This window comes from Zootoca vivipara, chromosome 16, assembly GCF_963506605.1.
Source record: "Zootoca vivipara chromosome 16, rZooViv1.1, whole genome shotgun sequence".
NCBI classification, from domain to species: Eukaryota; Metazoa; Chordata; class Lepidosauria; order Squamata; family Lacertidae; genus Zootoca; species Zootoca vivipara.
In genome coordinates this window covers 39,925,202-39,953,132 of record NC_083291.1, presented here as the reverse complement: position 1 = coordinate 39,953,132, position 27,931 = coordinate 39,925,202, and the positions used below count along the sequence as shown (strand labels likewise).

General features: G+C 47.7%; 2 protein-coding genes across 8 annotated transcripts; one reads left to right on the top strand and one right to left on the bottom strand.

Moving 5' to 3' along the window:
* The first annotated feature begins 418 nt into the window (after window positions 1-418).
* On the top strand, window positions 419-5,353 carry FOXP3 (forkhead box P3). Its single transcript, XM_060269134.1, has 5 exons — window positions 419-475; window positions 697-871; window positions 1,725-1,801; window positions 3,232-3,330; window positions 5,036-5,353. The coding sequence occupies exons 1-5, from the start codon at window positions 419-421 to the stop codon at window positions 5,297-5,299; spliced, it is 672 nt and encodes a 223-aa protein (XP_060125117.1). The 3' UTR covers window positions 5,300-5,353.
* Window positions 5,354-5,581: 228 nt separating this feature from the next.
* Window positions 5,582-26,548, bottom strand: CCDC22 (coiled-coil domain containing 22). Of its 7 annotated transcripts, none has more exons than XM_060269073.1 (19): window positions 26,385-26,548; window positions 24,094-25,548; window positions 23,450-23,530; window positions 21,887-22,064; window positions 18,162-18,294; window positions 17,970-18,076; window positions 17,350-17,434; window positions 14,937-15,106; window positions 12,894-13,100; window positions 12,610-12,666; window positions 11,197-11,316; window positions 10,718-10,837; window positions 10,260-10,376; window positions 10,066-10,167; window positions 9,080-9,187; window positions 7,163-7,258; window positions 6,987-7,046; window positions 6,813-6,887; window positions 5,582-6,001 (listed from the first exon to the last, which is right to left on the bottom strand). In XM_060269073.1, the coding sequence occupies exons 3-19, from the start codon at window positions 23,497-23,499 to the stop codon at window positions 5,888-5,890; spliced, it is 1,899 nt and encodes a 632-aa protein (XP_060125056.1). In that variant the 5' UTR covers window positions 23,500-23,530; window positions 24,094-25,548; window positions 26,385-26,548; the 3' UTR covers window positions 5,582-5,887. The 7 variants fall into 7 exon arrangements, with proteins under 7 accessions (XP_060125056.1, XP_034996511.1, XP_060125057.1 ...); XM_035140620.2 differs by having other exon boundaries at window positions 25,470-25,548; XM_060269074.1 differs by having other exon boundaries at window positions 25,470-25,494.
* Window positions 26,549-27,931: the final 1,383 nt, after the last annotated feature.

Sequence of the window (27,931 nt, the reverse complement as noted above, 5' to 3'; positions counted from 1 at the left end):
GCATATGGTACTCCAAGTATAGCGTCTTATGTAGCCAAAAGGGCAACATCCACACACAAGAGGGAGCAAGATTTGGGAAGTACATAAACCTTAACATCTTATGGGGGAATTTCTCAAATGACCCAGTTTGGGCTGAGCACATGTTCAGTAGGCATGGTGAAGAGGGAGGGGAATGGAATGGAATGGAATGGAATGGAATGGAATGGAATGGAATGGCTGGGAACCTGAACAGGAGCATCCTTCTACTTTGTTGTGGGTCCCACTAGTTACCATTATTTCCCCAAAGCCATGAGTTTTTCCAGGGCTGGTGTGTGTGGAGGTTGCAGGTGAAAAAAAGAGCAAGAGGAAAGCAAGATTTTCTTTAAAAAAAAAGAAATGGCAAGTGAATAGTAGACAACCGCAGGTTGGGGAGAGAACAATGAAGTCTTCCGAGGAAGCAAAAGCTCCGTTTGCTGAATCAGAGAGCTTTCAGCAGGTATGGCCACTGCTGCTTTCTGAAACAACAACAAAGGCAAAACTTAATCTTTAAAAAATAATGAAAAGATTTTCAAGACCCTTTGCACTCTGTCCCTTGTTCAGAGGAACTTACATCTGATTGATAACCTAGGTTAAGGGATATGACTAAGTGGGAGGAAGCATATGTGGTGCATCTAGAAAGTGATTGTGCTCTCTTCTCCACCTTCCCCCATGATCTAGCTGGCACAAGAGAAGCATAAACTGTTTGTCATGCGGGCAGAGTTGGCACCTGCCTTCGTTTCACAGCATCCAGATGCACCAGCGCCAATCATTTCATGCCAGTCTGAAGGGCCAAGGAATGAGTTTGAGGGTTTGGAATGCCACTCTAGCAGCCATGGAGCCCACCTCTGTTCAGGTGAGAAGTGTTGTTGGAGAATGGAGGCCAGGTCCCACCCCCTTCACTAAGCTCTAGAAATGGATGGCACATTCCAGCCATTAGATTTCAGGAGTGGGCATGAAATATAAAATTCTGTTGTCTGTTTAGGGTGTGGGGAGGGTTGTCAGAGCCACAACAGGGTTGCAGAATGCCTGTTTCTGAGAAAGGAAATGGGAACAGTTCAGGAGTCATTCTAGCCACACACAGTGAAAACATCAGAGTCCATGTACTGAATTTCACACCATGTTTTACTCTTAGCCATTCGGGTTAGTTGGCATACCATCTCACCTCTGCTTGGGGTTCTTGGAGCGCTCTGTGGGCTAGTAATGTGTATTCCTATTAAAGGGCACCCCCTAATTTCAGTCCCTGGTAATGTCATATAGAGACCTTGGCAATGCTAAGCTCCATTCATGGATGTCCTGGACAGTCAGAATGGAATGATCTGTGCTCTACGGTCCTCCTTGAACAAGAGGACAAGAGTAACATAGGGGTAATATGGCACCAGTTCCATTCTGAAGCTGATTTGAGGCTGGCTTGTTGTCATGCTGCCTCAGTTTGACAGTTAGAACTCAGTAAGCTGCCATTTAGATGCTGCATCTGAAGGCTTGCTACAAAGAAATTTCCCTGAGCATGAGCAGAGTGCCCTTTCCCACAAGTCACCACAGTCAGTCTTGACTGCTGTAAAGGGATCTCACACAGGTTTGAAGTCTGCCATTTAGGAATGAGTGTCTTGGCTTACTGGGCTCTCAAGGAGATGATTTGGAACCAGAAATCTCCAGCAAAAAATTGCTCCTACCGGTACTAACACCTCCAGCCTCATTTCTGTCTACAGAGAGAAGCCCCAGCATAGAATATTACCGCCACACTCTCAACCGCCCACCTTTCACGTACGCCGCCCTTATACGCTGGGTAAGTTATTTAGCAAAAGGTAAATACGGAATCCCATACATATAGGATGCAACTATATTTTAAATGCTATGCAGCTTTTTACCAGCTCACTCAAAACCCCAAAATACTAATCTTGTTTTCCAGGTACAGTATGATTGAATGTCCTCACAAGAAGCACCATTCTTGCTGCCCCTATATGCTATTGCCTGCCTTCTCTACCTGGCTTCAGCAGCACTATCCTTTGCCCACAAACCTCTTCCTTCTCTGTACTTTGTTGCCTTCCACTTGTGTCTGTTTCCTGTAGCCAACAACCTTCTGAAAAGTCCACTGTGTGGTTGCAACACACCCATAAAGACTGGGATGGGGAATCTTTATGATCATCCCATGTGAAAAGGACCTATGGGTCTTGGTGGACCACAAGCTTAACATGAGTCACAAGCTTAATTCCCATCATTCCTGCCTATTGGCTATGCTGTCTCAGGCTGGTGGGAGTCCATCAACCCCTGGAGGACTACAGGTTACCTCTACCTGCAATGAGAGAAAAAGTTCTATCTGGATTACTAAGCCAGTGAGGACTGAAGGGCATCTAAAAGGTCTTTTGGTTTTGGTTTTTTAAAAGCCCATTCATCTGATCACATACTTCACATGGAAGTGTAATTAGTGGCATATGGGGGGTTGTGCAGGGCTAGAGCTAGCTGTCTGCAACTCAAGCAGCCATTTTAGGCACCAGTACTTTAAGAGGTACAATGAAAGGCATATGTCACACATAGAATGCTTGGGCACAGCTCTCCAACAACATACAAGCGTTGAGTTGAGCCTAGTACCCACTGAGGCCCTCTTCCAGTGATGTGTATGGCAGCTGTCGGAGAAAGCAAAACATTTCAGCCTACCCTTTAATTGAGGCTCCATAACTTACCGTACAATGCTGGCATGGGTTCTCGAAAAGCAGGGGTTGCAATCTTTCTTGGGCCAGTGGGCATCTTTAGAATTCTGAGCATGCATCACATGGCTGCAATGCACACCTGGCATAATTAAAGTGGCTGCCACATCTAAAAGAGCAGGAAAGGGTGTGGGCATCTGCATCAGTCACCATCCTACTTGCTCATAGGGTGAGAGATGCTCTTTTCACCTCTCCTTTGTTCAGAAGAGAGTGCAACCAGGAACTGAGCAGGAAGAACAAACCGTCCTTTCTGCATTGTGGATTTTGAGGCTTTATTTACTGAGGCTCTTTGCAGGCACCACAGGACATGGTTGTAGGTACTGTACATAGGTGAGCCCTGTGCCAGGCACACTGAACCTCCCTCCCTCCCATCACCTTCTACATGCATCCAATTTAGCACAACAATAATGGGAGCACAGAAGGCCCTTTCATTGCTTTTCAAGAAGCAGCGAAGCTGAGATGCCTTTGCCTCAAAACCAGGCTGTTAACCATACCTGCCTATTACTTGCAGGCCATCTTACAATCTCCTAAGAAGCAGCTCAACCTGAGTGAGATTTATTGCTGGTTTAACAACTTTGGCTACTTCAGGCACAACACAACCACCTGGAAGGTGAGGGGGATCCCATTCTTAAGCCGAGGGCTGAGAATCAAGGGGCAGCCTCATCCGAAAGAGCAGAAGAGGCAGGTAACAGGCGGGAGGATATGGGCAGAGCAGGCATGAAATGTTCCTCTTTCTGGATTGAAATCTCATCTTCTGAGCGAGTGAGATCAGAACCCCCAAGTTTAAAAATTAATTTTTAAAAATCAAAAGGACTTTGATGTGTACACTTTGCAGAATTGGAAACATAATTTCTCCAGACTAGGGAAGCAGGACAGAAATGAATGGTGAAAAATGTGGGACAGCACTTTATAAGTGTTATTATAATAATGAACAGACTGAAAGAGGTGAGTTTTAAAACCATGCCTCAGAAACACAGCCCACCCTGTAACACTCAAGAGATAATAAAGGTATTTGATTCTGTACTGCCCAAGAAACCATGGGAAGGCTGGTGGCTTAGTCCTATGTACCCTCAGTAAAACATCTTCAAGTAGACTGATCTTGGTTAGCTGGAACTATGACTCAGTAGCCTGATTTGCACATAATGCTAAGCTAAGCTATGGCTTTTGTGTCAATGAGCAAGCTTGCTGGTGCACAGTAATAACATTGCAGCCTCTTCACTCCTCTCTTGCTTCCTGCCACACTACTTGGAGCCAAACCTTAGTTTAACTTAGCCTTATACACAAACCCAGGTTCATTGTTTGTCTTTCTTCAAACAAACCATGTGCTTTAAACAAGGTTTGTTCTTGGCTTACTGCTCATGGTTGGTTTGGCGCAAGACAAGCCACAAGACTGAACTCACGCAGAAAGTTATGTCAAACTAAGGCTTGGCAGTGCAGGACAAAAGTGGCTACAGTCTTCTTACTGTGCATCAGCACACTTGCATGTTCACACTAAGCCAGGGGTTCCCAAAGTGTGGCCCGTGGACTGAGTTTCATTCAAGTAGCCCACAACAGACATGTCTGCAGGACAGGAATGGCTCCCCTATCCATCAAATAGTCATACTGATTTTTAATTTCATTTCATTTCATTGGGTCTCTTATTTCTTACACTGTTTGAATTCCGTATCATTTAAATTGCAATACATAGAATCATAGAATCATAGAATTTTAGAGTTGGAAGGGACCCCAAGGGCCATCTACTCCGACCTGCTGTAATCTTAACATGTGGCCCCCCCATAAACAATACTGGACCTTGCTTAGCTTTGCAAATGTGCTAGCAGCTTTATTGCTGCACCACTACAATAAATACCATATATAAAAATGTTCTTAATAAAAGAAGCAATAAAAACATTAAAAAAAACCATAATGCCTCACCATTGTTAAAACAGAAAATAAATCATTAAGACTCTAAGCAACGCTCAAGCCCTCTATGGGAGGGGAAAGTTTGGGAAGCACCCACTAAGCCATAGCATAGCTTAGCATTTGGGTCAAACTGAGGCAGTATAAGATAGCCTGTTTATTTTACTGTATATTCCTGGGATCACAGTGTTTATTACAGATGAATACATTCTTATTCATTTCTATAGCAAGTACTTTATAAATTATTAGTTCCAGAATGCCATACAGCAGGGCTAAGGGGCTGAAGATCCTGCTAAGAGGGTTGAAGGGCACCTGAGGGAGGGAGACTTTGGCAGAGGGATGAGAGTTAAGTCGGGGTAAAGGAGAAGGCGGGTCCAATGGCCAGGGCATGCTACCCATCTCTTCTCAACCAACAGAATGCCATTCGACACAACCTGAGCTTGCACAAGTGCTTTGTGCGTGTGGAGGATGTGAAAGGAGCCATGTGGACGGTGGACGAGTTTGAGTACCAGAAGAAAAGGAACCAGCGTTACTCCACTTATTCACACCCATATCTGGACAGCCAAGGAGCAGCAGGGTCTTCCGCAACCCGAGAGAGATTGAGCCAGCCAAGAACAGAAAGGCGCATCCACCACAGGCTGGAGTCCTCTCCGCACTTTTTGTTTCCCCAGGGACCATGAGCTGAAAGATCACAGTGCAGACTTTCCCCTGCAGAAGGCCTGGCAGCGAGTGTGTGTCTCCCCCCCCCCAATCAAGCGCATATCCCCCCCCCCCCAATCAAGCAGGCTTCTACCCACCAGCTTTCCTCACACACAACCCACAGCTGAGCCAGACAAGAAAGCAATATTGCAAAAAGATCAAATCCAGAGACGGGAGGGGGGAAATGGCAAACTATGTAAGCCTCCTCTGTAACGCCCCCCCCCCAATGTTACTGCACATGCAGCCAGCACAAGTACGCTGCAAAAAGAGAGAGATTTTATTGGTTTTTGAGAAGACGATAGGTTTGCTTGGATATAATAAATGGAGGAAACAATTACTCCCCACATCTACTTCTCCAATATACAATCTATGTCAGAAAAATGGCACTAGGGACCAATCCCACCCTCCGCCTCAAAATGTGCTGCACTTTGGCTTGGTTTTAGGCAACTTGCAACGCAGGCAGAGCCTGGAAGGATGAGCCCTGCTTATACTCCCTGGGCCCCTTGATGGAGCCACAGCAAAGTCTTGATTTAAAAAGAGGTCAGGTACCCCACCAGGGGAAGGGGGCTTCACGTCTCTCGGGTACGGCTAAGCAGTGCTGCGTTCTCCTGCTTCATGGCCCGGTAGTCACTCAGAATCCTCTCCAAATTGCTCAGGGTTTTCTTGCTTGTTTCACTCTCAATCTGGGGAAAGAGAGACATTTTATTTTGTGAATGGGTAACAGTGTTCAGCAGGGAGAACTATTGTTTTATGATGGTATCTCTGTTGTGCTATGTAAGAGTTGCATTCGGAATGGGAGCCTATAAATATTTTTAAATAAAGCAAGTGTTAAGGGGATCTTTAAAAAACCCCACACCACTAATTTCTGCTTGAGTGCTGAACCAAGTTTGCCTGCTAAACCTGGTAATGCTTAAAACACCCCCCCACACACACACCTCATGCATATCATGTGAATAAGACTGCAGCATTAATCTAGGAAGGTACATCGTGCACGTGGCAGGTGTGATTGGCAAGATGGAGGAGGGCTATTCCTACTCATGGGAAAGTGGGAGAAAGACACAGATTTGGAGGCCACTGAGGTCTCACATCCTGTCCACAGGAAATATGTTCAGGCACCCAAACTTCCTGCTTGCAGGGCAGGCATGAAATGTTCCTCTTTCTAGATTGAAATCTCAACTTCTGAGTGGGTGAGATCAGAACCCCCAAGTTTAAAAATTAATTTTAAAAAATCAAAAGGAAAGATGGCAGAATTTGCAAGCTTTCGGCACAGGGGGGGTGGTAAGGAAGCAGGAGAGAAAGCATGACTAGAAACGAGAACAGAGGGACAGGTGTCCATGTTTGGCAGCTGCATTTTTAGTTCTAAAGAGGGAGTTGTTAAAATATATTTCCTAGTACCCCAATTTCTGAAACAATTTCCTCCACACAGAAGTTCAGATTACTGCAAGACAGTGGCAAACGTTTACATGTTTCCACCCACTTTCTGGCAGGCCTCACCTGCTCCTCTAAGTCCCGGATCTCCCGCAGGATGGTACCCGTGTCCTCAATAGTCTGAATCAGTTGACCGCAGTTCTAGGGGAGAGGAAGAGTCAGAGTCAGCTGGAAAGGGATGTAGCACTAACTGCAGCTCTATATCTATATATGAAATAATATATTGCTGCTGAAGCTTACCTCGTGCAGTGCTGCCAAATATTTATATGCCTTCCTCACAGCCTCGTCGCGTTTGGCATCCTGCAGAAAGAAAGAATGCAGAAGGGAGGGATGGGAAAGTTAGCAACTGGAAGGTCAGCCAAAGCGCTGCTCTCCCTCCCTCCCCCCCCCCCCGAAATCTGATCCCTTGCCTTCACCTTAAAAACCAGCTCATCAGTGACAGCAAAGGTCCGGTCTACCTTCCCAGTGAGGCCATTGATCTCCTTCTGGAGCTCCTTGGTATCTGACAAGATCTTGAGAAGCACAAATAGCAGGCATTAGAAAATGGAGACTATTAATACTGTAGGTTGAAAACTCAAACTCAGGAACAAAGACAGATAACAACAGCGGTAACAACAACAGGCTGTAAACTAACAGCTGGTTCTGTCCTTGGGGTGAGGGAAAGTACTTGTGGTCAGCATAGATGGGCTCCTGCTGGTTGCCTGCATGACAGGATCATCACTGACACAGGGAAATGCTGCTGAGGGCCACCATCTTCACATGATCAGACACACACATATCGGCTATGAGAGTTCACAGGCCCCGTGGGATTGCAAGGGTCCCTTGTCCTAGTACCAATTGAAGGCAGTAGTGGCATCCTTTTAAAATGCCTAATGCTGCCAGGCGTTTATAATGCAGCTGCCGGGAGAGGCTTTGGGCTTGGGCTTGGGAGGTGGAATGGCCGTTTTGCCGGTTGTTGGATGGTGGTTGATGACGTAACAAATAAGCCCCGCCCTCGGTGATCTGCCTTTCTATTTGATGCTGCTGGAGTCTTCAGAGCTTCTGCTGGTGATGTATAATTTGGGCACCACTTTTTGTGTGTTTAATCATTATTTTAGGTGTGAAAGGTGTGGTTTTTTGATAAAAATTTTATGCTAGATCCCTCCCTGATGGGCAAGGTACGCTTTGTCCTAATTTGATGCAATTCGGTTCAGCGGTTACGGTGCAAGGCTGAGACATCCGCGCATGCAGTGGGAACATTTTTTTATATATAGATAAAAGGATGTCATATAGAGGAGAGAGAAGGTTGTTTTCTGCTGCTCCAGAGAAGCGGACACGGAGCAATGGATTCAAACTACAAGAAAGAAGATTCCACCTAAACATTAGGAAGAACTTCCTGACAGTAAGAGCTGTTTGGCAGTGGAATTTGCTGCCAAGGAGTGTGGTGGAGTCTCCTTCTTTGGAGGTCTTTAAGCAGAGGCTTGTCAGGAATGTTTTGATGGTGTTTCCTGCTTGGCAGAGGGTTGGACTGGATGGCCTTTGTGGTCTCTTCCAACTCTATGATTCTATGATTCTAACTGGGCAAGAGGAAATGTTTTGTCAAATCCTGTGGCTCACAGTTACAGCTAGAAAAGAACATTTTCCCTCCTAGTAGCAAAGACATAGAAGCTTTATTTTGGAGGTTTTTTAAAAAATGGCTATATTTTATATGCATCACATAGAATCAGAGAATTGTAGGGTTGAGAATCATCTAGTCCAACCCCCTGCAATGCATGAATCTTTTGCCCAATGTGGGGCTTGAACCCATGACCCTGAGATTAAGAGTCTCAGGCTCTACTGCAGAGCTTTCCAAACTGTGTTGCAGCACATTAGTGTGTCAGCTGCAGTGTGTAGGTGTGTCTTGCAAACAATATTATAAGGAGTTAGTTTAACCTCCAGTTTGCTAGTAAAACTGGTACTGTGTTCTGAAATGATGCATGTCTAAAAAGTGTCACCAACATGAAAAAGTTTGGAAAGCTCTGCTCCACCAACTGAGCTATCTCAGCTTGATGACTCTGAGCTTAAAAGTGTGAGGATCCATCATGGAAAAGTACTGCATTTGAGACAAAATGTGAAAGCTCACTACTCACTACTATTTGCACATTCAAACTAGGTTAGGACAACTTTTTCCTTGACATTAAATGTTATGTACGTGCAAATAATGTCACCCCTGTTTTTAATATGAAAGGACCCCTGAAATGTTCAGTCTTCCCCACCAGCTGTCTGCCATGGGCTCATCCCACAGGGCTATCGCCTGTGTACAGTGACATAAGGCAAGGCTTGAGAAAGAACTTCACAGGTACCCATTGGTTTACCTTTGTGATCTCCTCCTTCTGCTTACGAATATTGCCAACAATTTCTAGGATGCGTTGGGTATAGGCAGAGCGAGAGACATCCCTGGGAAGGGATTCCAGCTCCATAAGCTGGAGACAAAGAGTGGAAAGCAGGAATGGGACTGGGTTACAACAAGCAGACGAATGTGCAAACGGTAAAGGGGCTCTTGGAAGAGGCTAAGGAGGTTCTACCCCTAAGCCCCATCCCACTGTGCAGAGGCTCAGTACTCACTTGAGGTGGAAAACGTGTGTCTGGACTACACCATGACCAAATGCTCCTCCATTCACACAACAAATCCCTGCACAAAGAAAACTAACATGCAAGGGGTAATGCTAGGCTAGTTCCCTCAGGCATGCTAGTCTTCAATGGGCAGGATTTTGTTTTTGTTTTTTTAATGAGGGAGTGTTCCATAATGTGATGTAGCCTGGACACAGGTTTACCTGTTCAATGAGGCCAGCTTGAATTGTAACTAGCATAAGTTAACAAATTGACTTATGAAACAGGCGAGTCCTCTCAGCAGTACTGGTGGTTGTAAGAAATTTTCTGAGAAACTGTCACCCATTTAAAGTTAGCAAATATATCCCAATTACAGAGAAACAGTAAAATGTGGAGTGGGGAAAGGATTCTCATTACAGTGGTACCTCTGGTTAAGAACTTAATTCATTCCGGAGGTCCGTTCTTAACCTGAAACTGTTCTTAACCTGAAGCACCACTTTAGCTAATGGGGCCTCCCGCTGCCACCACACCGCCGGAGCATGATTTCTGTTCTCATCCCTGAAGCAAAGTTCTTAACCTGAGGTACTATTTCTGGGTTAGCAGAGTTTGTAACCTGAAGCGTCTGTAACCAGAGGTACCACTGTATTCATTCTCTGTGAAATAATCACCGCACAAGAAGCAACGCACCATAAATCTCTTTGTGCATACCGATCTTTGCCAGGAGCCCTGCACCCTAAGACATGTCACTAACCAGCTGTTTGTAGAGATCATCCTTGCGCTTCGCTTCATCTGCGGCAGATCGGATCCGTTCATGCAGCTCCCTGATCTCGGACAGGCGCTGTGATGATTCCAGCTGCAAAGAGGAGCAGACAAGAGAGTGTCACGGCTGCCGAGGCTCCCTCCCAGCCCTTGGAAGGACTCCTCACACCCTTTCGCTTGCGTCACCTCCTTGGAGTCCTGGAGGGCCTTGAGCTCCCGGAACTCCTGGATCAGAGGCACCCGGTGCTTCTCCCACTGGGCAGCCAGCTGGATGACCCGCTGTGCACTGCTCTCCACCACCACCTGCAGGAGATCAAAAGTGAACCTGAGATTCTAAGCCTCCTGGGCTCTCTCACCTTCCAACTATCTGCTATGTAATGTTCAATGCCATTCTAGGAGATAGCAGTTAAGACACTCTACACTCACACCAAACCCTTACAACTACAGCCTCTTCCACCCATGTCCACACCCATCTGTTGCCTCCCCTTTACCAAGCATCCTGCCACCGAACCACCTGTAGGTTTCTAAAACCTTTCTCAATGGTCCCTATGGAAACTCCAGCAAGCACCCCCACCCTCTGCAGCCTCTTCATTCCTGGCTGCTCCACTCCCAAGCAATGGCCCTCCTCTTGCCTGGCCCCTTACCTGCAGCTTAGCCATGTTGTTCTCTGCATCGGGAAGAAGCTGCACAGCACACCTCTTCACCCGCAGCACCTGGTCCCGCTCTGCCACTCCCAGCTGCCGCTGCCGCACCTCCCCTTCCACCTGGAAAAGAAATGGATCCCCCTCAGAACTGACCCAAGGTGAAGGCCAAACGGGGGAGGGGGCAGGCACCCAAGAACAGCGTGGTGTCCTTGCGCAGCTCCCACTTGCTTCAGAGGAGCTTCCTCAGGAGATCTGCCCCATGGGCTAAAGCTATATTTCTCCCACTCTGCCACCCACAAACCTTTAGACAGCTCATTCTGGAGACCATGCCCCATCAGGGCCTTGGGAGTCCACCAGCTTTTCTTCTGCTAGATGTGCTGCAAGTGCCACTGAGAGCCAGAAGGGGGTCCTAGAGGCCCTTTAGCTGGCGGGGCTCAGCCAGACAGTGGTGCTGCCACCCCCCAACTGGTTCTTCTCACCTGTGTGAGAGTCAATCCCAGTGTGGCTATCTGGCCTTCAAGCGCCTCAATCTGCTCCATGAGATGGCCCAGTTCACCTTCCAAAGCTTCCAGTTCTGTTGCCTGATGTTCCCTTAAGTCCTGGGGGGAAGGGGGGTGAGGAGACGGTAACGTGGGGGAAGGGATGCTTGAGGAATCAGAGCTGGAATCCTGTCTTAATAAACCCTGCGTTTATGCAAAAATACAGCTCAACCCATCTCTTATTACAAGCATAATTTCTTTTTTATATATTTGAAATTCCTTAACCACCCTTCATCAAAAGTATATGACAGGCTTTTTGGCATATCCAGTTCCCTGTTCCAATAATTGCCTCTATTCTGGGTGATGATGGTGATGTGTGAATAAAAGATATTCACACAACACACCCACACACAATTAGGAAACACACATGCACAACAAAAGGCATTGAGACAAAACACTCACACCCACACCCACTTTTCCTCCATGTAAAACCACAACAACCCACCACAGAGCCCACTCTGGTGGGAAAAAAGGGGGTGACAGGCAAGTTGCCCTCTTGACCCTTTGGTTATAATGGAGGTGCATGACCCCACAGAAGCCTGTTAATGCCGAAACAAGTGTCTGGTGGAGGTGAAGATCTCTGCATAGCGGTCAAAGAAGCAGGGCCCTAGGCTGCAAAAACCCACCATGAGTCTTCCTTGTTTAACAGCTGCATTTTGCTGCAGATCCCCCCCAAATCCAAATTTGGACAATTTGGATTAAAGTAAAAAGGCCCCCCTGCTGACAAGATGCAAACAAATGCTGCAGGATTGATCAGCTGTGGTGTGAAGATCTTAAAGACGTTATTCTTGCAAAGATGAATGTCTGGAAGAAGGGGGCAGACAAATGTTTCAAGTCATTTTATTAGCAAAGGATTTGTAAAGCTGCCACTCTTTGCAGAGTATCAGAATTATAAGAATTCAAAAAGAAGATTCTAAGAGGAAATCATGGTCCTATTATTTTAAAAAGAAGATTCAAATTAACTTTGTTGGATGTGTTCACCAAGTTATTTCAACAGCTCCTGCCACCAATTGCAAGCTGCTGACAATATGTGACATGAGGACTCCCAACATCTGCACTGACTTCCTGTTCTCTTTGTAGCACAATTCAAGATGATGGCAATAAAACCCCAAAGCAGCTTCAGACCCAATATACCTAAGAGACCATCACCTCCCATGTACCCCCTTGCCTGTGTGCACACACAGGCAGTTTTTATTAATTCAAAAAGCAGAATGAGACGGCATAAAGCACACACACACCCCAATGTTTTTTAGCCAAAATCCCCTCCCCCATCTGGGCTCTTGCTTTTAGGCAAACAGAACTGGCTCTCACCAGTGCCAGCACCATAACCAGAGCTCTCCCTCTTTGGTTTACCTGTTCTGATGTCCGGGACATTGGCAATGTTTCCACTTGCACTGGCGATTCTGCCTCCTGTTGGGAGACCAAACAGAGAGTAATCATAGACCATTACCTGTTCCCCTGCATGCTCCACCCTCCTTGCTTGCTCCCCTACCTCAACAAATGAGATTCTTCAGCTGGTGCTGCTGAATAACTCAAATCACTTTGATCCAAAAAAGCGTTGTTATTGTTGTTGTGTCTTAAGCCTGTCCCCACCATTCTAGGCCAAAATCATATGCTCTTCCCATTCCCCTTCATACCTGCTTATAGGCCAAGTGCTGAGTGTGGGTGAAGCGAGAGCCCTTAGCCAGAGCCCCAGCATTCTCATGGCCAGCACCAAAAGCACCCAGGAGCTGAATCAGGTCATGGGCTGTTCCTTGGTGGGCAGGCCCAGCACGAGGAGATGCCTGCCGGAACTGGTCCAGGAGGCGCCGCTGCAGCCGCTGACGCTTCCATTGGCGGTATTCCTGAGGGAAGGGCAAAGGGAAATAAGGGGCAGGATATGGCAGTGCAGACTGGAGACAGGGTGGGGAGGGGCAAGCAAATAATCTTGGGAACATAAACCACCTCAACTGGGATCAGGGCGAGTGGATTCTATTCCCATCTACCAAGTCCAAACCGTAACATCTCTGGTTAGATCCAGACTTTGGAATGCGGATGGTCCTTTCAGAAAACTCAGGCATGCAGGAAGGCATTCCACACATTTTGAAGAACCTCGCAGAAGGACAATTATCTGAGTGTGCAGTGGAGGCAGGAAGATATAAGATTGCTACTTCCCTTCTTCTTGTCTGAAGTCAGGGGTGGGATCTCTAAAGGTCTCTCAACCTAAGGGAAGCTGACTTCACAGGCTCCATTTCTCCTAGTTGGGAGAACATTCAGAAACCTCTCTTCTATAATGACCAGAAATTCCTGGACTAAAAGGAGGAAGAGGAAAAAATATCTAATGTAGGGGGCGGACACACAAGATCTACCACTGCACTTTCTGCTCACCGTTATATATTTTTTCTAGAATGTTTTGCATTCATTTTGAAAAATTGGGTTGGAGAATATCCCCATTTGCAATGGAGCCGATGTGAGGGGAGGACTGCCAGACTTGCAGCAGTTTCCCTGAGCCTCTTGCTTTGGTGTCTTATTAAAAGTGGCACTAGTTTTGTATGTCGTATCCTAGACAGACCTCCCCACAGAACTCCAGACCAACCAAGAAGTAGCATCTCCTTCTTGCCATGCAGAAAACCAGGGCTCCACCTATCCCTGTGGCCTTCAGATCATTCCACAAACCACTCTCTCCAGCGCCTCAATGTGGGCATGTTCTGCTGAGGGGAGATGAGTGTTGGGTCAGGCTACTGCAGCTCCTTTGAGGTGTGCTCAAGAGGCAAGCAGGGTAAGCAGGAAGATGAAAAAATATTCCATCAATAGCTAAATGGTAAAGAGGAAGCATAGCTCCTCCCAAGTCCCCAAAGTGCAAAGCAGCAGGACTGGACTGAATTGGAGTGTGTGTACGTATGTGTCGTAGTTCTCCTATTTGCTTGCCCCTGCTTACCAGAGCAAGTAATAAGAGTAGCTCAAACAACTTGTGCTCTACACCACAGATGGGTGTTGTTGGACTCTAACTCCCATCATGAGAAGAGAAGAATCCTTGGAAAAGATTCTGATGCTGGGAAAGATTGAGGGCACTAGGAGAAGGGGACGACAGAGGACGAGATGGTTGGACAGTGTTCTCGAAGCTACTCACATGAGTTTGACCAAACTGCGGGAGGCAGTGCAAGACAGGAGTGCCTGGCATGCTATGGTCCATGGGGTCACGAAGAGTCGGACACGACTAAACGACTAAACAACAACAACAAACTCCCATCAACCCTAGCCCACATGGCCAATGATCAGGGATGATGGGAGCTGCAGTCCAGACACACCTGGAAGGCCATCCTTTCTCTAGACGCAGTTTCTCCTCTCCTCTCAAGAGATGTGGGTGTCAGGGAGGGAACAAAAGACAACCCAAACATGATGGAAGAAAGGAAACTCAGACAGAGGACCCCACTTCTGATGTGACTTTAGAGTGTTACAACGACCACCATGTAATAGCAAAGAGAATGAGCTCCACACCTGCAGATTCCTGATTCAGATGCATTTCTTCCATGAATCCCTAAGGTGGTCAAGTCACCATTTTTCTGGCCTCACCCACACCCTGAACAACACAGGGCACTACCCTTCCTCAGAGGGCAGCCAATGCAAACTATCATCGCCATGCTGCTGCCACCAGCCACCGAGTCAGGATAAACAGGCCGAGTGCCACCCGCTGTGCCCACCTCCGGAGTCATCCGTGATCCAAGGCCTTGGCTCCTCCACTCGTTCTCCCAGTCTTGGGCTGTGCTCAGCTCAGCCGTATTCAGCTCCAACAGGGATGGCAGCAAGGATGCAGGTTGGGACAGCTGGGCTGAGACGGGGGGCAGGAACTTGACAAAGAACTCTTTCCTTTCTAGGGAGAAGAGGATGAGGCCAGTTACACTGCCACACACTGGTTAGCCCCAGCCCCTGCTTTGGGGTCAATCAAGTTGAGCCAAATGTTGGAAGAGCAACTTTCCTCCCCTTTCTTAATCCAGGAGGAGGCCTGCAAGTCCTGCACTCAGCAGCCTGCTCCAGGTTCCTCATTCAGAAATGGTGAATTGGACCAAAAATTATGTGTTTATAGAGAAAGGAATTTACAGGTGTTTCCCCACTTAAAGGTAAAGGGACCCCTGACCATTAGGTCCAGTCGTGACCGACTCTGGGGTTGCACGCTCATTTCGTGTTATTGGCCGAGGGAGCCGGCATACAGCTTCCAGGTTATGTGGCCAGCATGACAAAGCCGCTTCTGGCGAACCAGAGCAGCACACGGAAACACCGTTTACCTTCCCGCCAGAGCGGTACCTATTTATCTATTTGCACTTTGACATGCTTTCGAACTGCTAGGTTGGCAGGAGCTGGGACTGAGCAACGGGAGCTCACCCCGTCGCGGGGATTCAAACCGCCGACCTTCTGATCGGCAAGCCCTAGGCTCAGTGGTTTAAGCCACAGCGCCACCCGTGTCCTGTTTCCCCACTTACACGCATTCAACTCACGCATGACCACATATACATGTGGTGCTGGGAAATAATTTTATAAATCAATTTAAACCATGAAAAGGGCAAAAACAGCCCCAAAAGAGTAAGATACCACCAGCAACAAGTGAATCTGCCCCACAGCCAAGCACTTTGGGGGACTGGTCTACCTGCCTTGTTGTTTCCACATAATCCCCCAGTGTTGTCAAAGATTGAGAGCCACCACTGCCACCATTCATGCCAGTCTGGTAAGTGCTGCTGGCTTTTTTAAAGGGCTTTTCAAGGGCTCCCAGAGGTTTATGGGGCGTTCACAGGCCTTTACACTGTAATCCTATGTGCACTAACTTGGGACTAAGGACCACTGGACTCAGCAGAACTTACTCTCGGGATTCTAGAGATAAAATGTTTTTTGGTTTAGACAGACCCCTAATTGCATCTGTCATTCTGGCCAATTCAATGTAATCAAATAATTTTTCTTGCCATTCTTTTTTTGTTGGTGCTGTCTCATTTTTCCATTTTTTTGCAGTTAGGGTTCTCGCTGCCATCGTTGCATAACGGAATATTTTCTTGTTTTCCCTAGCGATATCTGAATCTAGTATACCCAATAAAAAAGCTTCTGTTTTTTTAAACAAGGGTTTGTTTAAATGTTTTCTTTAGCTCTTCATATACCATATGCCAAAAGCCCTTCATTTTGCCACAGGTCCACATATGTAGTAGCGTCCCCTCTACTTGGTTGCACCTCCAACACATTTTTTATTTTGTTTTATACATTTTGTATATTTTGCTTGGTGTTAAATACCATCTGTAAAACATCTTTAACAAGTTTTCCTTTATCGCCTCGCAAGCTGTGAATCTCCAACTCTGTTTCCATAATTTTCCCCATGATGATAATTGAATAGGTTTACCTATACAGTGGTGCCTCGCTTTACGAATGCCTCGCACAACGAAAAACTCACTAGACGAAAGAGTTTTGCGTTGCGCGAGGCATTCGTAAGACGACAAAATTTTCTATGACCGCCGCTTCGGCTTACGAAGCACGGCCATAGAAAGCGGCAAAGGAAGATCAGCTGTCAGCGAGGGAAGCTGACAGCTAATCTTCCTTTGCCAGGGGGGACGGAGGCGAAACGCGGCGGTGCGGCGGCTGCCCCTGCTTGTCTTCCCCTTGGCTCGGGGAAGACAGGCGGGGGCAAGCAGTGCCCGCTGCGATTCGGCTCCGTCCCCCGCCGCCTCTCACCTGCCTCCCCCGACACAGAGAACAGGTTCCCCCTGTTCTCCATTTATTTATTTTTTTCCCTTTATTTCTGGGGTGCGGGGCTAGAGGTCTTCCCCCGCCCCCGCCTCTAGCCCCGCACCCCAGAAATAAGGGGAAATAAATAAATAAATGGAGAACAGGGAAAACCTGCCATTCCATGCCCTCCATTTTACTTACCGTATATTCCGGCGTACAAGACGACTGGGCGTATAAGACGACCCCCAACTTTTCCAGTTAAAATATAGAGTTTAGGATATACTCGCCGTATAAGAAATACAACCCGGCGTATAAGACAATTCCCGACTTTTGAGAAGATTTTCCTGGGTTAAAAAGCAGTCTTATACACAGGAATATACCCCCCACCCCACCCAGCTACAGGGCAAAACTCACCTGGGGGCACCTTCCCCCAAAAGGGGTCCGACTCTCGAGGCAGGACCAAGGGTTGAGCTTGGAATCGCTTCAGTAGGCAAGAACCCTAGCAAGGATAAAGGGGGGGGGAAAGAGTCTGAAACAGCATTCACCCCACTGAAAGATAAGAAACACTGTAAGAGGAAATAGGTTCTGGGTTTACAGGGATGAGGCCTGGAAAGAGAAATATAAAACAGGGGGCAAGGAGTGGGGTTATAAAATGAATTATTTACTCGAGGAGTTTACATACTCAACAAGAAAAATACATCAATATCTTGTTTAAGATAATGGATGCATAGAAATTTGCATGGTTTGTTTAGAAGCCAGTATTTGGGTTTCTGCAGAGTATGAAAAATTTATCGGCAAGGGAAAAAGCCCCAACAGTGCAGACCAGACACTAGATAGTCATATGAACCCAAAATCCACAATGACCTTTTGCAAAGGTTTCCTGCATTTCTCCACAACACGAGGACTGGAAAGGCTTTCATTTTTAAGGAAGTCAACAGCCTCAGAAATAAAATTTCAGCAACAGATCTTGCTTAGGAAGCCATGAACCCGAGGAGTGGGACCATTAACCTAATAAGAGGGGTGAGGAAGCACACCTGTAAGAGCTGCAAGCGGGGGGTACGGCAGGCAGGGGGTACCCAGGGGACAGCCAGTTGCTCCTTGATGGCAGCAGCAATGGCTCTGTGAAGTGTCGTTGATTTGCCTGCAAGGACACAACAGGTTAGAGAGGTTGCCACCACTTGGCCTCCCTGTGCCCGGGACTTGTGTTTGCCCAGTTTCATCCATACCCACAGGCTGGGTGGCATCCTCCGAGGCGTCGCGTGGGAGCTTCTCTACCAGGAAGAGCAGGAGGCGTCGGATTTCGGGCTCATTGCTGTACAAGAAGGTCTGATAGCCAACTTCCCCTTGATATCCCAGGTCCTAAATGATGGACAGTAACATGTCAGTTCCCCAGTGGGGCAGAGTGAGAGTGCCCTGCTGGGTGAAGGCGGGGAGTGAGGCTCTTTGGTGCCTGGCTCCAAGAGATGAAGCATTTAAAATAAAGGTGTTCCAAGCTGGCTCTAGGTCAGTGATGGGCAACCTTTTGAGCTTGGTGTGTCAAAATTCGCCAAAAACCCGAGCATAACTCAGCTGGTGTGTCACTTCAAGAAAAAAACCATAATTTTGCGATATTTATAGTTTAAATAACAAAAATGTATAATTGTAATATATAACTGTATTTAATAAACCAAAAATTAATTATTTAACCAAACCAAACCAAAAACGCCTTATTTATCACAAAGTGCCCAGAGTTGTTGAGCTTTTTTGGGGGAGCTGCTAACTAAAGTTTTGGAGGTTTTTTGGGGGGTTGCAAAAGTTGCTTTGCTTTTTTGGGGGGATGCCCCAAAGCTGCTGTGCTTTTAGGGGGGGGGAAGAGAACAGAAAAAAATGATGAATAATACCTTCGCTGGAACTAACATGCAGCACCGACATAGTCTGCCAAAGTGCCAGAAAAAACAGCATAGAAAGGGTTTAAAAAAACAATCTCTGGCTACCAGCTGAGACAAGCTCTAGCAGAGAAGAACAAATGGAGGGGGGACCAACAACAACAACGTGAATGGGCTGGTGGGGCACGTGCCAGCAGTGAGGGCTCTGCGTGTCACATCTGACACGCGTGTCATAGGTTCGCCATCACTGCTCTAGGTTAAGGGACCAAGAGTCCTGCTTTCTCAGTGCAACAGTCCAGACTTGCAAGCTGCTTGTGCTCACATGAGAACCCTCAAGAGGCCGCCTAGCTAACACGGTCCAGGAAAGGACCATGGAAAGCCAGTCCAAAATCATGGAAAGCCAGTGCGAAATCAAGCTATTTGTGAACTGTAATGCCGTGCAACTAGTTCTCAACAATGGATGATGAGAGACAACTTGGCAATTGCTTGCTGAGTCCCATGGATATTAAAAATATTTCTAGCAGTTAACATAACCTATTTTCAATAAGAACTATCAAGAAAAGAAAAAGTAAGACACACACACGACACAAAACTCAAACACCTGTTGGCCATGTGGCCATCCTGTCTGTTATCTGCTAGCTGACTGACGTTTAGCTACAAAGCTCTGTTGGGGGGGGGGGGGGGAGTTCCACAAAAGCCTGCCAGAGCTCTGCAGTCAGCATGAGACCTTGCTAAGTCTCTCCCCACTATCTAAACTTTGGTGGGTAGTAATGGGCAAAGGAGAAAGTGTCATGGTGCTCAGATCAGTCAGGGTGACCATTTGTGCTCTGGACCCTTGCCCCTCTTGACTGATAAAAAACAGCAGGGAGGGAACAGCTGACTGGGCCAGGGAAGCTATCAGGGTCGTCTTAAGCATATCTGGCGCCCTGGCGCCGTGGTGTGAAGATCCCTCCAGTGCCGCCCCCCCCGTTTCCCAGCGTGGCTGTCTGGTGGGCGCAGTGCGGCACCCCCCGGGTGGCCCAGCACCCTGGCGCATTGCACCACCTAGCCTTGCCTTAGGGCCGGCCCTGGAAGCAATCAATGCCTCTTTATGAGAGGGGGAGGTCCCTGCCTGTTTGAAGGAGGCAGTGGTAAAACCACTCCTTAAGAAACCTTCCCTGGATTCAGAAAACATAACTAACCACCAGCGTTGCTAATCTCCCTTTCCTGGACAAGGTTCTGAGGCAAGGGGTCGCAGACCAGATCCAGGTGCTTTTGGAAGAAACTGATTTTCTGGATCCATTTCAATCAGGGTTTAGGCCCGGTTTGGGCACAGAAATTGCTTTGGTTGCCCTGTATGATGACCTCTGTCGAGAGAGAGAGACAGGGAAAATGTGTCCCTGTTAATTCTCCTCTACCTCTCAGTGGCTTTTGATACCATCAACCATGGTATCCTTCTGGAGCGGCTGTCTGAACTAGGGATTTGGTGGCAATGCTTTGTGGTGGTTCCAGTCCTACTTGGATGGTCATTCCCAGAGGGTGTTGCTTGGGGAATGCTTTTCAGCCCCATGGAACCTTCAGTGTGGGGTTCCGTAGGGCTCAATCCTACCCCCTATGTTGTTTAACATCTACATGAAACCCCTGGATGGGGTTATCCAGAGGTTCAGAGTATGTTGCCAGCAGTATGCGGATGACACTCAGCTCTATTTCTCCTCTACATCTGCAGGTGAGGCAGTGGAAGTGCTGGACCAGTGTCTTTCCTAGGTAATGGACTGGATGAGAGCCAACAAACTGAAATTCAATCCAGATAATACTGAAGCACTGTTAGTGGGTGGTTCCCTAGACCAATGGCTGGGAGGTCGCCTGCTCTTGATGGGGTTAAACTTCCTCTGAAGCAGGTTTGTAGCTTGGGGGTACTCAGTAACATGTCAGTCCCACAGTGGGGCAGAGTGGGAGTGGCCTGCTGGGTAAAGGCAAGGAGTGAGGCTGTTTGGTGCCCGGCTCCAAGAGAGATGGAGCCTCAAGGCTCTGGTGGCCTCAGTGGCCCCGAGTGCCTTCCATCATCTTCAGCTGGTGGCCCAGCTACGCCCCTATGTGGGGTAGCCAACTATCCCTGTTGTCTATGCTCTGGTAACCTCACAGTTAGATTACTGCAATGCGTTATATGTAGGGCTGCCTCTGAAGACGGTTCAGAAACTTCAGCTAGTGCAGAATTCAGTGGCCAGGTTGCTCATCAGAGCAAGACTGTTTGAGCATATTACACTGATCCTGCACTGGCTACCAATTAGTTTCCGGGCCCAATTCAAAGTGCTGGTTTTGACCTATAAAGCTTTAAGGCTCAGGACCGCAATACCTCAAGGATCACCTCTCTCCATATGAACCTACCCAGACCCTGAAATCATTTTCTGAGACCCTCCTGCATCTACCTCCTCCTTGAGAGGTCCAGAGGGTGGCAACACAAGAACGGGCCTTCTCTGCAGTGGCCCCCTGTCTGTGGCACCTGGAGCCTTCATTATACACCTTTAGGCACCAAGCAAAAATGTTCATTTTTTAACCAGGCCATTGGTTGATTTGATTGACATCCTATGCCCTTTTAAAATCTGGTTCTTTTGGGGGGGGTATTGGGTTATTTTTATTTTGATTATATATATTGTATTTTCTATTTTGATTTTGTTCTGTGAACTGCTTGGAGACCTCTGGGTATAGGGTGGAATATAAATTCAATAAATATATTTAAAAAATAAAAATACCTTTTCATCTGCTTAGCTATTTCAGCAGTTGCCTTGATTATGGTCTTTTGTCCAGCTGACTCTTACAACTTGTTGGTAATGGCTGATTTTGCCATTTTATTCTGGTAGTTCGTGTGTGTGTACATGTGTACGCTTCTGGATCCTTTAACAAGGATGTACTTTCCACCATGAGGCCTAGAAGCTTGCTTTTCCAAAAATCAAATCTGAGATTTCCAGCAAACAAAAATCTAAACTACACCAGATTTCTCACAACACCTTCAAGCTCAGAACCCATGGCACTTAATGAGAGACTATCTACCACTGCACAAACTTTCAGAGATGTTTAATGCATCCACACCCTGGTTAAGTTGTAGTTACCTGGCAAGCTTGCGCTAGGCTCATGCCAATTCGGAAGCGAGCCGACATCCCTGGAGGCAGGATGTGGCAGAGGCTGGACCCCACAGAAGGACTGATGACACGAAGACATCGCACAACAGATTCAACTATCAACTCGGTGGTAAACTCCCGGATGCTCTGCACTTCCTCTGGGATATCCCTGGAAGGAAGAACAAGGGAATGGCTTGCCAACTGCCGTACTTTTTGCAATTTGTCCTCTGCTGCTAAGACTCTGCTGCCATTGTACCACCTGTCCAATAAGCAGCTTGTAGGATGATTCCCAAAGCAAAAGCAAAGAGCCAATGGAACACAGCAAAAGCCATAAGTGTTTATCCCCAATTAATTTCTTGCCTGGCCTAAGAAAAATCCCTGGCATAAGCTTTTGGGTCTATTAGCTCTCCTGTGGAAACCCCATTCCCTGTACCACAGCCTTTGCTTTATTAGAGTTCACAGCAAGAAAAGTATTCTGAATTTCTAGAAATTGACTTCAGCTTTTTAGGCTCCAAGTCTGTGAAATCCCATAGGAGACAGCAACCAGCCACCCTACACCCCTACATCAAATCCTGCATGATTGAGGTTGAATCCTGACAAGACAGAAGTACTGTTTTGGAGGGACAGGTGGTGTGTGTGTGTGTGGAGGACTCCCTGGTCCTGAATGGGGTAACTGTGCCCCTGAAGGACCAGGTGCGCAGCCTGGGACTCATTTTGGACTCACAGCTGTTCATGGAGGCATAGCTCAATTCTGTGTTCAAGGCAACTGCTTACCAGCTTCATCTGGTACGCAGGCTGAGACCCTACCTGCCCGCAGACTGTCTTGCCAGAGTGGTACATGCCCTGGTTATCTCCTGCTTGGACTACTGCAATGTGCTCTACATGGGGCTACCTTTGAAGGTGACCCGGAAACTACAACTAATCCAGAATGCGGCAGCTAGACTGGTGACTGGGAGCGGCCACCGAGACCACATAACACCGGTCTTGAAAGACCTACATTGGCTCCCAGTACGTTTCCGAGCACAATTCAAAGTGTTGGTGCTGACCTTTAAAGCCCTAAACGGCCTTGGTCCAGTATATCTTGGTCCACCCCCATCATTCTACCCGGACACTGAGGTCCAGCACCGAGGGCCTTCTGGCGGTTCCCTCGCTGCGAGAAGCCACGTTACAGGGAACCAGGCAGAGGACCTGCTCGGTGTTGGCACCCGCCCTGTGGAATGCCCTCCCATCAGATGTCAAAGAGAACCACCACCACCAGACTTTTAGAAGACATCTGAAGGCAGCCCTGTTTGGGGAAGCTTTTAATGTTTGATGGATTACTGTATTTTAATATTTTGTTGGAAGCCGCCCAGAGTGGCTGGGGAAGCCCAGCCGGATGGGCGGAGTATAAATAAATTATTATTATTATTATTATTATTATGCTTCCAAACCCTTTTCTGCCTTTGTCCACCAAACCCATGATTGCCTATGGACACCATGCACCATAGTACCTGACTTCTCACCATACCCACCCACCACTATGAAGAAGTACAGACAGCATAAAGATGGCCTTACGTCCCAGAGAAGCGAAGGGAATGTATGAGGATCTTGTCCACCTCTTCCATGATGCCAATACATCTATGGATACAGGAAACCCTGTACAAAAGAAGAAGCATTACAACAACCAATAATCTGGATGCTTATAACAGCAGGGCTCAAGCTGGGTTACCTACAAGCAGTAAGTTCCATGAAGCCCTTGGGACAAATTCTTCTCCTCCTTTTTCCTCTACAACAGGTTGGAGTATTAACCCCCACCCCCACCCCTTTCTGCAACTTTACTCCTGTTTGCTGGTTAGGCCAATCTTGTGAATAAACTCTCAAACTGTAACTTGCCTACAAATATATCTCATGTATACCTGCCTGCCCACATGTTTTGCTTACTTATTTAAACAATTTGTATGCTGCTTAACTACAATAGCCTCTAAGTGGTTTACAATAGTGTGAAAGGGGGTGGCACAATTGAAACTATTTTCTGCTTTAAAAGACTTCATTGTCCTATTGCCTGGAGGCAATTCTTGCCACAGGCAACCAAGTCTATAATAGAGATGAAGACCAGAACAAAGTTCTCCATATGAAGAGTACAAAGGACATTCCTAACCAAGGGGCCACAGAGTGCCTCCCCCCCCCCAAGTGTGACATTCTTTTTCAGGGAAACTCACCAGCCAGCCAGGAAGGCAACAGCTACCCCTTGAGATGTGGTTCAGTGATTTGGGATGCAGCTAGTTCAGGACAACTAACTGGGCTTAGAAGAGTTGCAAATGGGGTTATAAAGGAAAATACCTTTGATGAAACCTGGTATCTTTTTTATACATAAGGAAAAAGAAAGTAAAGCTCTCCCACCAGCCTCACAAACCTGTTGTGGAGAACCTATATGGCCTGCCAATGTTTTAAGACCATGTAAAATAACATTTGCCTGGCACCAGCTTCATATAATATAGGCAGGTAGTTAAAAACCTATTTTATTTCCTCAGGTTTTAATCAACACATTGTGGCTGGTTTTTTGAGCTGCTTTGGAACTGCTGTTGTTACACTATGTTTTGCTTTGCACTGTATTCTCTGTTTTATTGCATTTGTATGTATCCATTTTATGCATTTTTAATAAATTTTAGAAAGGAAAAAAGGAAAGCAACAGGCACTCATCATTGTTCATCACTAGTACCTGCTATTCAAAAGTATACTGCCTCTGAAGCAGAAAGTTCCTTTTCGCTATCATGTCTCATATGGCTCTCTCAAGTTCTGAGAGAAGAACTTGGGAGATGAAGAAACACCTTTCTTGCTACATGATTTGATAAGCCTCTCTCTTGCCTCCTGCTAGTCATATTTTTATTTCTAGACCAGCGTAGATACCATCACCCTCTTTATCAAGTCTGACCAATACTCCAAGTGTGAACTGTAAGGAAATTAAGGCCAGGCTGGGATGGGCTCCAATTCCACGAAGGGAGCTAAAGAGAGGAGGATGAAGACAGGTTATCACCAGCTGGGTGTGGGGTGGATGGAGTCAAATTCTAAGGTGATGTGAATAACACAAATGCCACATCAGAATACTAGCAACCAAGACTCTGGTTTGTGGCAGGATCCCCCTATTCCAGTGGTTCTGATTTTCAAAGGCAGGGGTATGTTGGGTTACAACTCCCATCGTTCCTGACCATTGGCCATACTGGCTGGAGCTGGGAGTCCCACATGTGGAGGTCACCACAATGGGTGCCTGAAGGCATCAGGAGGATGTACAGGCCAGAGTGGGCAATGCCTGGTGGCAACTGGTAATGCTGGATTACAGTACAGATGCCCTCATTCTGCGTTTCCCCTTTTGGAGGAGGAGAAGCCTATCAATGGCCACCAGCCACAATGGCTGTTATTCTGCCACCACTGCTGGAGACAGTTGCATATGGGGAGAATACTGCTGCACTCTGGTTGTGCAGGCTTCCCATAAGCAACCAGTTGGCCACTTTGAGAACAGGATGCTGGATTAGATGGGCTAGTGCCCTGAACCTAATATACAGGACTTAGTTTGAGGCACAGCAATTGAAGGGATGACCTGTTTTTGGAACCAAGGTTAGGATCTGGAACACATGGGATAACACAGAGTAAACAGCAACTTCACAACTGTAGCCACGCTGTAAGACACGCAGAAGATGGTGGTGGGGTTTTGCCAGTCGGCAACATAGTAAACCTAGCAGTACTGATGCTGCCACTGTTCCCTCCAGGGCACTGTCACCCACCCAGCGTCTCCTCTGTCAGTTGAGGGGCAAACTACTGAAGCTCAGCAACAGGCCTCGGGAAGGCGGCGGGCAGAAGCATGAGAGTCAACAGCTGCGGCAATCTGCCCCGCTCCGCTTGCTATCATTGCTCTCTAGTTGCACCCCGGCAATATGTCCATATCCTCAACACACCCACACTCCGCCGACCCGCGATAAAAGCCATTTAAAATAAAGTGGTTTGAGAGGATGAATTTTGGCACGTGCACCTTTCCTACCCTTGAACCCGAGAACAGTCTCGCTGGATCAGGCCAAAGGGGGCCCCACAGCGCCCCGTTCTCACAGTGGCCAACCGGGTGCCCATTACGGGAAACCCGAGCCCGTGAGCAGCGCCGAACCCAGCCCGGCCCTCCCGGCCCCTCGGTTCCCGGCAGCCGGCCTTCGGAAGCGCCGCTGCCTCCTGCTCGGATCAGGCCTTAGCCCGGCCCAGCCGAGCTAGCCCTCGGGGCCGGGCGCCACCGGCAACCCTCCGTTTGTGAAGCGGCCTGGCGCGCGCGCGCGCGCGGGGGGGGGGTGTTCTGCCAGCGCCATGCGCTCCACCCGCGGGAGGAAGAGCCAGCGGGGCATCCCAGGTGTGGGGCGGTGGCAGGAGCAGCAGCAGGACCCCAGGGGCAGAAGGGAAGAGGCAGCCGGGAGGGACAGAAGCAGGCCAGCGAGAAGGCCAGTAGTCGGGCGGCGGCAGCAGCAGCACTCACCGCTCCCTCTGCTCTCAGCTGGGCCAGGCGCCCTAGGTCACGGGACCTGCCCTAGGGGAAGGCGGGAAATGTAGTGCGGGGTCTCCTCGCGCGCATCATGCTGGGATTTGTGGTCCAGGAGGCTCGTCTCCGCCCCGGCGGTAGAGCAAGTGGAAGAGCAGCGCAATTCTGGCAGGAGGAGTAATTTCTGAGAAAGGGTGTTTTTTGTATGCGGAGGTTTCCCTCGAAGCGGAAGTGGGAGGGGCCCATACGCCCATGGAGAAATACAAAACAACAGGAGCAGCAATTATAAGGTTATTTTTAAAGGGAATTAATTTAAGGTAATTATTTTTTTCTTGTTACAGGTAGGTAGCCGTGTTGGTCTGGGTCAAAGTAAAATAAAAAAATTCCTTCAGTAGCACCTTAAAGACCAACTAAAGCAGGCATCCCCAAACTGCGACCCTCCAGATGTTTTGGCCTACAACTCCCATGATCGCTAGCTAACAGGACAAGTGGTCAGGGATGATGGGAATTGTAGTCCAAAACATCTGGAGGGCCGAAGTTTGGGAATGCCTAAACTAAAGAGAGGAAGGTTCCTACTCCTTCTAGCCCAATCTAACCAGACCCTTCCCTTACTCAAGCTCAGGCATCCCCAAACTTCGGCCCTCCGGATCATCCCTGACCACTTGTCCTGTTAGCTAGCGATCATGGGAGTTGTAGGCCAAAACATCTGGAGGGCCGCAGTTTGGGGATGCCTGCTCAAGCTCCTTCTAAATCAGGCATACACAACCTTGGCTCTCCAGATGTTTTTGAACTACCAACTCCCATGATCCCTAGCTAACAGGTCCAGTGGTCAGGGATCATGGGAGTTGTAGTTCCAAAACATCTGGAGAGCCAAGGTTGCCTATGCCTGTTCTAAATGAATGCAGCCACATCACAGACCTCCCATTCAGTAGTGCTTAAGCAGCAGAAATATGCCCATGTGCCAGGGCAAGGTTGGGGCCCTTCTCTGTCAGGATCCCCAGCTTGCAGTCCAGCTGCTGCCTCAGCTTACTTCATGCTGAGGCACCTTTGTAAAGAGGTAAAATGAGTTAAACCAAAGCTCACAGCTCTGTAACTTAAGGAGGAGGGACTGTACAGGATAACCTTTTAGCCCTCTTCCAAAAGGTTATCAGAAAATGAGTCCTCCAAGGCTACAATCCTCACCCCACTTGCCTGGGAGTAGCCATGATTAGGTTTGCAACCTTAATCAGTAATCTCAAACCTTTTCAGACCTAACGTCCCTCCTTTATCACCCATCTGTAATATGGATCCCATTATTAATTTTGCTGCTGATGCCCTGGAAAAGACCCTGATGCTGGGAAAGATTGAGGGCACAAGGAGAAGGGGACGACAGAGGACAAGATGGTTGGACAGTATTCTCGAAGCTACGAACATGAGTTTGACCAAACAGGAGGCAGTGGAAGACAGGAGTGCCTGGCGTGCTCTGGTCCATGGGGTCACGAAGAGTCGGATACGACTAAACGACTAAACAGCAACAACATGCTTCTAGTTACAAGTTTGGTGGA

What these genes read in the sequence shown, in the direction of transcription:
- CCDC22 (XM_060269071.1), bottom strand. Translation starts at nt 23,550, where the DNA reads ATGCTTCTTCTTTTGTACAGGGTTTCCTGTATCCATAGATGTATTGGC. An exon ending in TTGGGGGAAGGTGCCCCCAG is followed by an intron (nt 15,107 to 17,349) that starts GTGAGTTTTGCC and finishes TCTTCTCCCTAG; the next exon opens with AAAGGAAAGAGTTCTTTGTC. An exon ending in AGAAGGAGGAGATCACAAAG is followed by an intron (nt 7,259 to 9,079) that starts GTAAACCAATGG and finishes GTGCTTCTCAAG; the next exon opens with ATCTTGTCAGATACCAAGGA.
- FOXP3 (XM_060269134.1), top strand. Translation starts at nt 419, where the DNA reads ATGAAGTCTTCCGAGGAAGCAAAAGCTCCGTTTGCTGAATCAGAGAGC. An exon ending in TGGAGCCCACCTCTGTTCAG is followed by an intron (nt 872 to 1,724) that starts GTGAGAAGTGTT and finishes TTCTGTCTACAG; the next exon opens with AGAGAAGCCCCAGCATAGAA. An exon ending in ACGCCGCCCTTATACGCTGG is followed by an intron (nt 1,802 to 3,231) that starts GTAAGTTATTTA and finishes TATTACTTGCAG; the next exon opens with GCCATCTTACAATCTCCTAA.